Consider the following 14947-nt stretch of genomic DNA (forward strand, 5'->3'; position numbering starts at 1 on the left):
TTTAGACCTCCTTTTGTATTTTGGCATTCATATTTCCAGTGGATGGATTTTTTAGTTATGGTTGGCTTTGGTTTGTTGTGGCTTTTTGTCAAATAAATATGCTTTCTGAAGTATCATGGATTTGTATGTATTTTCATTTAGCTTGCATCATTACAGATCTCAGCGTTCTAAAAAATTGTGTTCTGTTGTTTTATATTTTATAGAATACTGTTATTTATCCTTAATTTCCTGTACATTAGCAGTAATTACGAAGCAATATAAATGTAAGGTATACATTTGATAGTCTTGACTTGTTTTCGTAAGTAATCCTGTCCTCTTTTGCTGGTAGCTTAAACAGCAGATGATTTTTTATTTTTTTTTAAACTAAGTAAGGGCATTGTTTTTGTATTGTAGCACTTTTCTAGACCCTGAAACTCGAAGAGCAATGGGAGAACAAGCAGTAGCTCTTGCCAAAGCAGTAAAATATTCCTCTGCTGGAACAGTAGAATTCCTTGTGGACTCCAGAAAGAATTTCTACTTCTTGGAAATGAATACTAGACTTCAGGTAAGAAAAACAGCTCTACAGATTCAGAAAAGTCTATTTAAAAAAACAGAACATAACCTCCCTCCATAGTTAGGGGTCTGCTCCTGCAAAGACTTACACATAACTAACTCGATGCATGTGGGCACTTCCCACTGAACTTAAAAAGATCTACTCACTTAAATAAACCTGCATATAGAGGACTCTGTGAGCCCTAGCACAGCGCTCAAGTAAGCATTCAGAGCTTTTGCTCTTTGTTACACTTGACCTAAAGACCTTGCAAGGGGTCACTGTTAAGTGCCACGGTGAGTTCACAGTAAGTGGCTAGCCACTGTGCTCTGATGCTTTTCCCCACTGGTCCCTGAAGTTTCTTTTTTTTATTTTTTAGACTTAGATGGTCACTTGCTGAGTTTCTCTAGGAGGGCGTGTAACACTATATGTGTATGTCAGCAATAGAAACACTAGCAATCTGCAAAAGATTGAAATGATGACTGGAGTGTCGCTATGTAAAAAGCATGCTGTCATGGTGTAGGATTTTTTAAGCAACTCATATAGTCAGTAGTAGATGTTATGATGTACACTGCAAATAAATGGACAAAGTGTTTTATGGAAAACAGCCCCTACCTCTTATTTGACTGTTAAAATGTATTTCCAGTCATAATCTGAGAAATCAGACACATTACTTGAAGTCTGGGTATCGTTCTCAAGGATTGAAAGAAAGTTCAACTCGGAAACAAGTGAATTCCATCATCTTTATCCTCCTTTTCTCACTTTGTTAAGTAATGCCAGAAAGACTGCAACGTGGAATCAAGCAATAGAGTCATTAACTGCTTGTTCTGTTTTAGCTACGCTCTGCTAGGGCTGTGTCCTGCCTGCTGCTTGTGTATGTGGGCAGTGATAGTCTAATGAGATCTCTGTAATCCTGACACCTGTGCATGACTTAGTGTAATGGCTGGGTAAATGTATGATTTGAGTAAAGAAGTGAGAGAGCATTTAGGGTAAAAAGGAGGAATGGGGGGATGTTTTCCTCCGTACCAGGACTGTACAAGACTGCTGGTAAAATTTGCGTTGCAGGGCAGCAGTGTTTTTAGAATTGGTCATGACAGTTACACTTCCCATGTTTTTGGTAGGAGTTTGCTAGGCACAGTTAGAGAGGGTGGTAATCAATGACAATGGTATAGTTCATTTAAAAATTATGAAGAATTTTTGTCTCTTTTGTCAAATTCTTTACACTTTTACTGATCTTGTATTTTTTGAGACAACAATTTGTAGTGACTCTTAGTGTTCTTGTTTATATAGAAGAAAATGGATTTATGGTTTTCTGCATAACTCTGAACCAGAAGTTCAGAATAATTTCCTTGCCATGGTATATTATTGTCCATAAATTCCTAAATGACATTGGCAATGGAGAATCCTTGGAATCGATGATTTTTGGAATTTAAGATGTTATGTTTGCTGTGTTGTGGTGTCTTCCCCCTGCAATGCATAGCGGTAATTGTTTGAAGTCCCATACCTCAAATTTAATTGCAGAGGTGTCCACATATGCAGTAAGAAAACTTTCACAATTTCATCCTTGAATACTTTAAAGACTCTTTTTGAAATACAGCCTAAGCAGTTTGACAGTCCCCTGTAAGAGCAGACTAATTCCAACTCTTAAAGAAATTTACTGATCTTAAATTACAGAACTTGTGTTAACATTCTCTGTTTCCTCTATCCTGCCTGTGAATTTTCTCTAATTAGGATTTCAGCTTGAGGCTTGAGAGTGGTAATTTTCTGATTCTACCCTAGGCTCACTCTATTGATCTGTCATTTCTCCCAAGTCTCAAGCTTTACTTTCTGTTCAGCTAAGAGTTATGCAACTAACATCTCATTTTTACTCCCTTCTGCTAAGAGTCAAACATAGAAACTCTAATGAAGTTTGTCCAGATTTACCTTCAGAACCAGGAGAGTCACTAGAAGTCCCTGTATTGCTCCAGCTGGTTCCTTTTGAATCTCCTAACTGCAAACAGTGGCTAACAGGCTCACTTACCTAGTTTTTGCTGAACACTCCACAGCTGGAAGAATTTTTCTACATGATGGACAACTGACCTGTACATGATGCACTAAAGGTCTTTGTTAGTGTGCATTACAGACACAGCTACATGTCAGCATCATCAGAACATGTCTACTAAATTATGCTATTTCCTGTGTCTGTTTTAACATTTCAGCAATCTCTAATTGGATTGCTGTAGTCTTTTTACTTTAGATACTGACTTCAGAATATACTTGCATAAACTAACTAAGCTGTGTCCAGTACTTTGCACTGTCAGCTATTTTTCAGTATTTTTTGTAAATAATTTTGCAGTAATTGAGAGGTGTATAATTATTTGGCTGTCCTTTTTGGGGAGCTCTTTGGGAATATAACTTTTCTGCTATATAGTTTTGCAAAAAGTGTAAGTAGCACCTTACAGGAAGTTTATATTTTATTCAATTTCTAAGTGTTGTTGCAATATGAGATTGAAAAATGAAAAAAATGGGTGAATCAGCTGCATTGTCTGTCTTGTATGCTGCACAAATCGGTTACAGATGTTTTGCTCCAAGTGATTCAGCTAGAATGATTTATTCTTTGCTGTTGGCAATGTACTTTTTGTTGTATCTTCTACTTTGCCATCTTTCAGAGGCTAGCTGATAAGTATGAAACATGAGATTGGATAATTGTGTAGCAAAATTAGTTATTCTTGCTTTTCATAAGAAAACATAGAAATGGTTACTCTAGCAGCTGCAAGAGAACTTCTGTATTTTGTCATTTAAGGCACTTTTGAAGTGGTTTCCGGGCAGCTTACCACCAGTAGGATTATTGAGGCACCCCAGATGTTGAATATCTGATTCTTTGTAGCTTCTCACACCGTGGTGTGCTTTTTATTACCTGGTTGTCATCAGCCTAACCAAAGACAGTCAATAGTCCAAAGTAGCTGAACAAGAGCTTTGAAAAAAAGGAAAAGTTTCTGACCCTTTAAACTGATAGCCCTTCTGACTTCCATATTGTGTCAAAACCTCCTTACCATGCTACCATCAGAAGTGTTGGCTTTCACCAGAAGAATCTCTTGTACTTTTCACTGGAAGTTTAGAAATGTTTCTCTGACTTTATAGGAAGAGTGTCTATAGTCTGCAAATAAAGACTACCTGTTAACATGTGTGGCTAAGCTGCTTACATGCTTATCAAAAGGTGACAGCAGAAGGAAAATATCACATGTTCTAGAAGCTTGTGGTACCTTGAAATGAGGAGCCACCTCTCTCTGGCTTGAGGAGAACTGAGAGAAATGTGACGAGCAGTGTCAGGAAAGCGCTTACCCCAAGTACAGTTTGTACATCTGCTCCCAACCTTCTGTCTTCCCCATGCATTGTGCCATTTAAATAACAAGTGAGCACTGCCTTCCTCTTCAAAACATGACCAGATTTGCTTAGAATAATCTTACTGAAAAGACAGTTTGTGTAGTCTGGACTCAGTACAAGGGAGTTGGGTAATATGGTAACTTGAGTAGCAGGGTGTTTTCTTCTCATGTGACAGTTTAAATATTTTTGTCATAACTTTTCAGGGATTAAAAGTTACTTTAGACATGCTTGTAAGACTTTATTGAATGCAAATGGCATATCTGTGTATTTTTATTTTACAGTTAATTGTAGTGTGAGTATTTATTTTATGTAAATGTTTTCAAGTTCTTTTAAAGTAATTTGACTGTAAGACATAAAGGCAAATGTAAATAAACTTGCATACACCCATGAAGCATTCTCCAGGGTTAAGATTTTTGTTGAACACTTTCTGTGTTTTCATCAGATTCTACTGACCCCTGGAAAATGCTATATCCCAGAGCTTTATCCTTGTACAAAACTGGCTGTGCCTGGTGTAAAAGACAAAGGAAGAATTTCTACACGCACCGTGTCTCTTTCTACCTCCCTTTTAATCTATTTGCTCATGAAAGCATGGTTGGGAAATGTCTAGGAGTATGCAGAAATGCTGTTGGTGATTGTCTGGAGCTCCACTACTTGTAAGTTGCCAGTTCTGACGGCCTCTTTAATGGTGCCTGTATTTTGTTGCACATCATTGGGCAGCACCTGCTACACGTTTGCTCAGTGAAGGAGAGAAGTGCTGGAAAATATTGCAGCTGCGCTATATAAACAGTAGCAGCAAAGTCTAAATAGCAAAGTGATGAGCTGGGTTTGGATTACCAGCTAAAACCACAGAGAGGTGGTGGCTTTGGTGTCTGTAGCAGACCCATGGGACTGTGAGAGGTGGTTTTGTTGTCTTGGTGGGTGTGTGTGTGTGTGTGTAACTGGAGGATGAATTGTGATAGGTGGGCAAGAGTATGGGAACAGTGAAAGGGGCTGTCAGGAGTTAGAGCAGTGGATTTCTACAAGGTCTGAATGGCGGGTTTTCAAAGTAAAGTCTCAAGTGTCTGTTTCTGCTGTTTGCTGAGACTCTTCATATTTCTTAATACTGGAATCTTGTTTTACTGTGACACTTTGCTTCAGTCATTTTAAATAGGCTAACAAACAGTGTCAGATGGTAAAGACTTTCAATTGCTGCTAACCTGGGCTGAATTTGAACTACTGACCTAAAGGTGAAAGGTCTCTTATCCCATTACCAATCCCCTAAGCCCACCAGAATCCATTCTGCACACAGTTTATACCAGCTGTTCGTGGCCATTTTTAGACCCTAAAGAAAAGGTGATTTTGCTGCCAAACAACACTTCTTCACACAAGAGGGTCAGCCGACAACAGTTAACCAGATTTTTGCCACATTCTTGCCTCCTAATGCAACTTCCATTATGTAGCTACTGGTTGTCTGCTTTTCAGGCTTCCCAAAAGAACTACAGAAAAGCATTGCTAATTGTTGTTGACAGAAGAGAACGACATTGTTTGTGTAAGTCATTGAATCTGAAAGATGCCATTAACAGTGCTGCCAGGGCATGGAGTGATATCTTAGAGACAACATTACCATATAACTATCATTGAACACTATCCAAAAGTAGATAAAAATGAGGCTTCCCTTATTTTTTAATAGCAGAGAAACAAAATACTATTATTTGAAGGGTACATTAGTTTCTTTCCTTTCGTGAACATGATGTAAATAAAACACAAGAAAAATTGCTGCATGACCAGAAGCACCTTGAACAAAGTACTCTGAGAGAACTTTAACAGTGCTGCTAAATATAGTGAAATCAGGACTTTTATCTTTAGGAAAGAAAGGATAGGTTTTGTGGGTGCAAGTTTCTTTATTTTCTTACATGTTGTAGGTAGTGGAAAGGAAATTGGGTCGAATTACTGAATTGCAAGATACTTTTTGTTTAGAAGTGCAGGTTGTTAATTGAGAAAGTCATGTTGAAATTGTGAGCTAGATAACTTGCTGATGTTATATATGTGCTGCTTGTTTAAAACACAGAAAAGACAGGTTCAGTATTAATATGCTATGTAAGTGATTTCTTACACGATTCTGTCTAGTACAATAAAGAAGCAAATCCTTACCAAGAAAAAAATGTCAAAACTGAATCAACAATTGTTGGAATATACCTTCCTATGAGGAAGTAGATTAAATATTTCTAAAAGTTTATATGCTGTTATTAAAAAATTAGTTGGTACCAAATGTTTGTGCATTAGTGTTTATTTATGCAACACCTTAGGAAAAAAATAAAGGCCTACCTGAGAATCTTAGTCAACGGAAATTTTTGTAGTTCTGGTTGCACTCAGTTCTTCAATCATATACTAATAACTCAGAAAATAAGCACCATATTATGTATCTGTGTGGGTAGAAAAGTAGATGAGATCACCTGTTACATATTCCTGTGTGCTTTCCATTAATTCTGAACATTAATCCGAACATTGTCTGTTCTTCAGCAGCCTTTCTGAAATGCTGTTTGTTTACTGTATGCCCCCAAAACGCGTATACATGGCTATTGTGAAGTATTTTTTTGAAAGATTACATGACCCCAGAGTGCTCCTGCTCATAGTGGTCAGGAAGCTGGCATGCTTGAAGAACAGAATGTGTGCATCTCTGTTGCCGTTTAATTCTCTGAAACAGAAGCCAGGCTTACTGAAATAAAGGGTGCTGAGGAGCATCTCTAAGTCGATGAGCTTGCTTCAGTTGACACTGGATTTGGCTGCCATAGAAAAGCCCATGAGATTCCAGGTGAATTGTGTTTCCTGAAAGCTGAGTGGTATGTTGAAAGTTAGTTTTGAGGTTGTTTATCTGAATGTAAAGGAGTATACGACACCAGCTAGGGAATTACAGTAGTAGCGGCGACATAGGCAGTAAACTTTTAAGTCTGGTGAAATTTAGATTTTCTTGGCCACTGTGGTCTGCTTGAGCACTCCAACTGGTGTGTGAGTAACTTAATGCCTTATGCACATGGGGGCAAGAGGGCAATCTGTGAGAGTATCCAGAAATGTTTGCTATTAGATCTGAGTACCTTGATGGTCTTGAGAAAAATGTATCCTGAGATTATTCCCCTAAATATAAGGGGAACAGTCATCGCTCATTTAACTCATAGCTTCAGCTGTTCATAAAAATTGCATGACTGTTCTTGTAGCCATGGGTGAACCCTGGAATGGCAAAGCTTTCAGACTGGTGGCAGTCACAGGGCAGGATAAGAGTTAGGAGCCTCTCTGTGCTATTCTGAGGATGGATGCTAATTGGACTTCTGATGTTGGCAGGTCCCCCTAGCTCTTTTGTGCCTGCTGTTATCTGAGGTAATGTGTGAATTTACACACTAATCCTATAACCATACCACCATTAATCAATGGGGCTTTACTGGCAAGATCTTGCATCAGCTGACTGTAACATCTGAGTATGGCCCAGAGCTCGGAGACTTGATCAACTGAGTGTGATTCAGCTCAGTTTGTGAACATACTTGCTTTAATTTCTTTAAAACTTTACTCCCTGACTTTACTTGCCGTGTTATGGATGCTAGGGCTGTGATGGAGAAGAGGCATAGCATAAGATCAATAGAAGAAAGTACAGCAGGCAGAGAAAACAAGTGTGACACCTAAAGTAGAAGGCTCAAAAGTAAAAGAGGAAAACATTTAAAGCCTAGCTTTTAATAGTGATTTAAAAGTAGATACAACAGTTAGCTTAGTCAAATAGGTGTGACAGTTGAATCAGGATATGACATTACTGCTTTGTTAATGTCCTTTTGTACTGTATGCTGAAGCATATTCTGTATAATGCTAAAAATACTGACCCCCTCCTGCACCTTGGCTTGCTGAAAGAAAACTGCAAATGCTGAAACAAATGCATTTTGAGCTGGGCACCTCACTGAAAGGTTAAAGTTACAAATAAGTCAACTAGGATTTCAAGGTTAGAATACTTTTCTACCTGGTTTGGTGATCTAATGTTCTTCATCTATTCTCAAACGTGTTTTAAATGCACTTGGTACCCCAGAATTAGTGATGTGATTGCTACTGTCCACATTATGCCTAAACGGCACTAGTTGAAGCACAGGCCTAAAAGAAAGCAGAACAACTTCTCCCCAGCCCAAGAAAACCCTCAACTTTTTTTTTCCTCATCATATTTTTTGAATGCTGTTTTGTGTGCAGACACAAAGGGAGTATTTTGAAGAAACAGAAGAAAATATTGACCAAGTCAAAGATCTGTATTGAAGAATGGATTAAATAAATGTTTGTGAGTTGTAAGAACCAAACAACAAAAATATTTTTCTTTCCAGAAACATTCCATCCTATTTTGATCATCAGCATTAAAGCAGAAAACAATGAAGCTATTGAATCTGGAATGCCCATTGCAATCCAAGAAAAATGACAGTATAACTAAATAATGCAAATGTTGTGGGGTTTTGGTTTGTTTTTTTTAAATTGTATTTTTATTATCTGGAACAGTAGAATTCAAATGTATTCTAAATCCAAATGTAATTTTTAAAAACTTAAATTCCAAAATAAGATAATAAATTCTGTTGTCCAAATATGAATGTGTCATAAGTAACTTTTCTATTGAAACTTAGGGAGTTTTAATAGAAACTTAAGATCTTAATAGAAATGGAATTGCTTCAATTTAGCACTGCAGGGTGGACACCGAGATGTTTCATAGATTTTCCAAATACTGTTATTAAGCTTGACATGCTGGAGAATATAATGTGTTAGGTAGAATCAAGATTGAATCCCAAAGGTACATCCATAAACTGTATAATCAGATTCCCATTTCAGTGTCACTTTTATCCTTCAAAGAGTAGGTGCTTGTTTCAGTGATGATTTGTCATTAAAATTATGTCAAAACATCTTAAAATTTTGTTGAAAATCTGAACAAACTCACAGCACATACAGGGCTAATTATGGGTGCCATCTGTTTATTTTTACAAAGCTTTTTGCTTAAAGACCGAAGCATCTTCTTGTTCTGATAAGCCACAAGATTATTATAATGACTAAATATTTTCCTTAATACTAGTGTAGCTGAAGGAAGAAAGACAAGTGGTTTGGTCACTTACCTTCTCCTGTGTCACAGAATGGTCATAGTATGACATCTCACAGTAGTGAAGCCATTGCAAAGTGCCTTTTCTTAAGGAGCACAAACATTTTATAATCAAAATGGCAGTTCTGACATGATTTCTATATAGAAAGTCTTAACAGCTGTCTCTGCATGAAGAACATGTTTTCAGCCTGCATGCCTGTTCCTTCACCTACATGGCACGCCCTCCCGTCTTCGGGTGCTTTTTGTTGTTGCACTGAGGCTAGTTAAAGGTTTTTTAAAGTTAATAAACGTGCCCGTTGGTATCCCCATGTCAAGGAGAAGAGTGTGCATGTGGATATATGCGCGCACATGTGTGCATGCTTGTACGCACATGCTGGGGTTAGTGTGGATGACGGGTATTCCCATGGCAGCATCATCCAAAGCCGTTAGCAGCAATTTGCTGAGAGCACAGAGTGACTCCTCGGCTGGTCCAGCCCAGCTATTGTGCATGCTAAGCACTAAACAGATAAGTCTGGAGGGGAGGGGAAAAAAAAATATCGAAGGATCCATCTGCTCGTTTCTGCTACACTGCGCTGATGCAAGATTACGCTAATCTGGTTGCTTGTCAGGACAGGTTAGTGAAAGCAGGCAAATGGGTGAGATTTAGGGTAGGCTAGTGCTATGGAAATCGTAAGCAGCTCCTGTACGTGCCATGTTAAGTGTAGCAGAATGGGCTGATTATCAGCTACTTTTGAGATTTTCAGTTAAAATACATTTGTGGCTACCGTGCCAGTCTTTTCAAAATCAAATTGAATGGGAGAAGCTTCTGAACAAAGAAAAATTAACTCATCATCACCAGGTTCATTTGAATTTGTAAAATAAATAGAACCCCCCCACCCTACAAAACTCCCAAACCTTTAAGGTGTTCTTTACAGTTTTCCTTTTGTATGCTGCTCCTAATTATGGTGATCTGTTAATTATTTTATTTTTGCAATCTTCCCTGCAAAGAAGGTCATTGCTGGAGTTTGTCAAATAGAAATTTTTTTTGGGAAAAAACCCAATGCACTGGGGAATGTGTGCTCTGTCTGTTCTTTGGCTGGTCTAATTTCTTGTTCATCTGCGTGTGTTTATGGAGAGTGGGATTTTTTTGTTGTTGTTGTTTTTGTTACCTACTGACTGACAGTTCTTAACCTTGCAGGTTGAACATCCCGTCACAGAATGCATTACCGGCCTGGACTTAGTCCAAGAAATGATCCGTGTTGCTAAGGGTTACCCTCTCAGGCACAAACAGGCTGATATTCCCATCAACGGCTGGGCAGTTGAATGTCGTGTTTATGCTGAGGTAAATGAGTGGTAACAGTGAAGGGAGGGTAGGTGGTTGGATCGTGGAGTAATAATACCCAGGTGTGGATCGAGGTCAAGGTGATCTCCAGAAACATCATATGAAAGTCACTCCTTGTAGTACGTAACACAGATGGTTAATGAGCTTTTGTGGAATTGTAGAATTCTTATTTTTTAATTCAAAAGACAGTATGTGTTTCAAGATACCTTTTTTTTTTTTTTTTTTCCTGAAAATCAGAGTTAAAAGTGGTAAATGAAATAACTTAAAGATTTATTTCTAAGGACATTTCCTGTATGTTCTGTTCATACTTAAAGAGGCAGTGCTGGAGTTACTTGCTACAGTTAACTAGTGTTTCCAGGTTTGGTAACTTGTGTGCTTGAAACTTTGCAGCTAAAATTCAATGTCTTACAGAATTTTTCTTGTACTAAAAAATAGGTTGTTGAAAGAATGAAGTTATATGACTTCTGAAACTATAGTGTATAGGACAAACTTTCAAGAAACACTCCAAGACAGTAACTTTATAATTACAGTATCTCCCCTTAAAAAAGCTTACTAAAATATAAACCCCTTTTTCAGGCCTAGATAGGACATTTCAAGGTAATGTCTTTTCATTGTCATTTTTGATACATGGAAGTTAGGATTTGTTAGTTAAAAAATGATGCTTATGTTTCCCTCATTTTAAGGAGCATTTTAGGCATATGTGTTTTTCGAAAATTAATGAAGTACCTTGAGATGTTTTTTCTCTTGGTTAACTATTGTGGCTTTGGTGACCAAGGGCATCTTTATTGTTTTTTTCTTCCACTTCCTGACATGCACGTCATCATCTTCAGTGTGCTCTACTGAGCTCTGCAAGCTATAGGAACTGTTTTCATAAAGAATAAATATTTGCCCTGTGGTGGCATAGAAGCTATTCTGAGTGCGTGCAGGCTTTACCCTGGAGTAACTGGTACTTGGGATTTATTTATTTTTCCAACTTAGATTCCCTCACATTTATAAGTAATGGATCCAACTACTTCGCCGTGAGTTTGGTTATTCTGTAGGCCATAGATTTATTTGCAGTCCTGTTAAGCTTATCTTGGTATTGCATTATGCAGATTTCCAAAGGCATAAAGGTCAGTTTGATTTCTTGAGATAATTGAATTTTTAACTGCCCTTTTTCTCTCTGAAATTATTTTCTCTTTTCTCCACTCTTCTGAATACTTTCCCATCCTTCTTCCAAGGCACAATGTAGCAAATGAAAATGTCATCTTTGTATGTTTTGATTGTGTAGCTATGTGAAGAGCACTTCTTTCCTGCTTTTTGGCTGTGATACAAGAGAATTTATACGCTTCCAGTTCTTTGTTTGGAGTTGCAGAGATAGGTGGATGGAGAAATGTACTTCAATACAAGTAATTCCAAAAGTTATTCCAGTGGTGGTTTCTGTTAAACTTCAAGCTTTTTAAAGTTATCTTCTCTGCATCGGTAAAGGCTTAATGTTTTCTCATTTCTCATTGAATTTTATTTCAGGACCCCTACAAATCTTTTGGCCTGCCATCCATTGGTAAACTCTCTCAGTATCAGGAACCATTACACGTGCCAAGTGTAAGTAACTTGGTTCTGGTTTTCATGGGTGTTGTTTCTTAGACACAGACTACAAGCACTTTGTAAATAGGGCCATTTTTTCCAGCTTTTTCCCTGGGAGGTGGACAGACAGGACATGGCAAAACTTACTTATGCAACCTGAAAAACTGCTTAAGAATGTACAATTGCAAACTGGGTTTAAAATGTTCAAATTGGCTATAACAGGAAACCATTATGTTGAAATATTTTATTATGTTTTATAACTTTCAGCTGAAGTTTTTCAAACATAGCTGTAGTAAAAATACTGATGATTAGAAAGTACAGTGAAATGTTGAGTCAGGTCTTTAAGCACAGAGAACTGGGGACAGCAGTGAGAAACTGCCTATGCTTTCTGTTTAGCTTTGTAGACTTTAAAAGAGGGAATTTGTTACAGCAAGTATTAAACATTTCAGGACACAGTCTGATTATACAGAATGTCTGTTTAACAAACTGTTTTCTGCTACGTGTAAAGAACAAGGACGCTGCCTTTCTGTAAAACCAAAGTAGTCTAAGTCATAAGTGCACATGTACATGACACTGTATCAGTTAGTGGAATGACAAGGCTGTACCATCTGTGAATATGATTATTCAGTCTGTTTGCACAGAAAATAGTGGAAGATTACAGGAGGATTCTTAAATGTGGAGATGTTATTGGATATATGATTTATTTTGCTCCTTAAATTGTTTTTGCCCGTGTACTTTCTAAAGGGACCTGACCCTTTGTGGTCTTTGAGGCTTCATGCTGTGTTCAAAGCCTGAAAGCAGAAAAAATTGTGAAGATCTAAAAGGCATTATGTGATCTTAAAGAGGAGATGAGGGAAAAATGGTATCACTAGATGTATCTAAACTTCTTTTTTAATGAAACAAAGAGTGTATTTAATAAGAATTTATAATGAATGCTCCAGTGTTTGTTACAAGTTTTCACCATGTTGTAATAGCTAACAGGATGTCAAACATTTTGCCCTTGCAAGTTTTTGCAATTTGCAATTTTCCAAACGTGAGACCTGTTGAAAGTACAAGTGATAATGGACAAACTGTACCCCCTACAGTCTTTGTCCCACCAAATCTTTCTTCAATTAATGCTGCAGCAGGAGTTTTATGTAATAACATTTGCGCTGGTGAGCCATCCATACAAAGAAAAAACAATTAAAATGCCTTAAATGTTCTGCTTACTGCTGTTACTTGCTTGTGTGAATGTTGCATGTCAGCTAAATGGACCACGGAATAGATAAAGTGATTGGGTGCAGGAGAGTGCACACTAAGCTTTGTCTATCATTATTGCTGGGAGCAATCAAATTGATGCCAGCAGGACAGTAGACGCGTTGACAGCTGTAATTATGTATCTCCATGGTGATCACTTTTGGCCTGTCATGGAGGCCCACGAGTCCCCTCCCTTGCAAGCATTTAATCAGATTGGGCTGTCACTTGTCAGGTAGACGGGGTGGGCTGGGAGTTGTGCTGAGGCGGAGAGGTGAATTGAAAATGAAGGGTGGGAAATGCCTGATCGCTTCACGTGGTCCATCGTGGTACCGAAGAAAGAAATTTTAATTACACTGGAGGCTTCAGAGCAATGTTTTGAGGAGCTCATATGGAGTGTCTAGGCTGTTCTCTTTCTGTTTAGTTCTACTGTCGTATTAAAAATAGAACAGCTATTTTTATGAAGACACTCATGGTTTGGTGTCTTAATACATATTTTCTGCCACGGTGAAACTAATTTCTCTCCTGAGAATGTCATGCTGCTAAGAACAAAATTAATATGACTACAAAAGTTCAGCGTTACAGGCCCATTGTGCCACAGTGTTTGTTTTCTGCATTTTAGATTTTAGAATTGTCAACAAGTTGGCTTAAAAAAAAACAACAGAGATTAGATTTGTAGTGTGTTACAGTGAGTTTGGGGTATGAGTAGTATATTGCCAAATGCATTTTCAATTAATTTCTTCTGTCTTTCAAGTCAGCTCTGATGATCTACCTGTGCCCATTTGTCAGTTGCTCAAGCTGGTGGAACTGGTGTGCATGGCTGAGTGAGGGGTTTTCTCTTAGCCATAGATAGGAATATGCTGGCTACTTTTTTTTCTTTTTCATGTGGTCTGTAATTTTCTTAGAACATGATACTCATAAGTATAAATGTTTTAAAATCTTTGATAATGAAGCTTAAGATAGGTAGCCACAAAAACCTATATTATGATAGTGAGCATTTGTGTTCAGTGCTGCTAGCAAATATACTGCCATATCTGAAGAGCTCCAGCATTGATGTTTGCCAATATGTGGACAGTCTGGTCATTTAATGACTCGTACCAGATAGAGAGAAGTCTTGGACTCTGATGTGGCAAATAACAACAGCAATAAAAGTCATGGGGACTGTGACACCAAGGAGCTGTAGGATACAGTAGGATCTTGACCCATAGGCTTTCTTAGGTATTTTAAATACTGCATACAAAAAAGGAAATATGTTAAGTAGAATTAAAAGTTGTAGGTCTAATAAGTATTACTACTATTTAGAAGATAACCACATTACAGTGAGTATATGTTGAATCAGGGTTTCTTTTTTGTCCAATATTCATTAAGTTCTGTCACACCATATAGTTTATAAAATCACCCATTGTTGACAGGCTCTGCAAATGAAAGCACCACAGAGAGGTTTATACTCCACTCTACCACAGAGGCTTTTATACTCTAGTTTTTTAAGTAATCTTGAGTTTATTTTATGAAAATTAAACTTCTACAGAGAACTCCAGATATTTTTTTGTTAAAGAAAATTATGCTGTAGTTTTAAATGAAATCTCAATTCTCACTGTGATTTTTGGTTTTTTTTCAGGATATTGTACTTAGGGAAAAGTGTAAATTGTATAGTATGTATTTTGTGTATCAATTGAAACAGAGCAGGCAGAGCATGTAGTCAGCAGCCTCAGAAGCCTTACATTAACTTCAAAGTCTGAATAGCTTGCTTATTTTGCATCTGCAGAATACATCTTTCATATGTTGTTTTTTTCTTTGTAAAAACACAATATACATGTATAAATACTTACATACACGTGTAAGTATGTGCATGTAAAGC

General features: G+C 37.5%; 1 protein-coding gene across 2 annotated transcripts in view; it reads left to right on the forward strand.

Moving 5' to 3' along the window:
• The window catches only part of PCCA (propionyl-CoA carboxylase subunit alpha), a 281303-nt gene that overhangs the window by 111112 nt on the left and 155244 nt on the right, over positions 1 to 14947 (forward strand). Inside the window, exons 12-14 of one of the 2 annotated variants that reach the window (XM_051630543.1) lie at positions 394 to 544; positions 10150 to 10293; positions 11800 to 11874. In XM_051630543.1, coding sequence (XP_051486503.1) covers positions 394 to 544; positions 10150 to 10293; positions 11800 to 11874 — 370 coding nt within the window. The remainder of the gene's footprint in view (positions 1 to 393; positions 545 to 10149; positions 10294 to 11799; positions 11875 to 14947) is intronic. The other variant, XM_051630554.1, reaches the window with a different exon arrangement.

Source organism: Apus apus, chromosome 1, assembly GCF_020740795.1.
Source record: "Apus apus isolate bApuApu2 chromosome 1, bApuApu2.pri.cur, whole genome shotgun sequence".
Lineage (NCBI taxonomy): Eukaryota > Metazoa > Chordata > Aves > Apodiformes > Apodidae > Apus > Apus apus.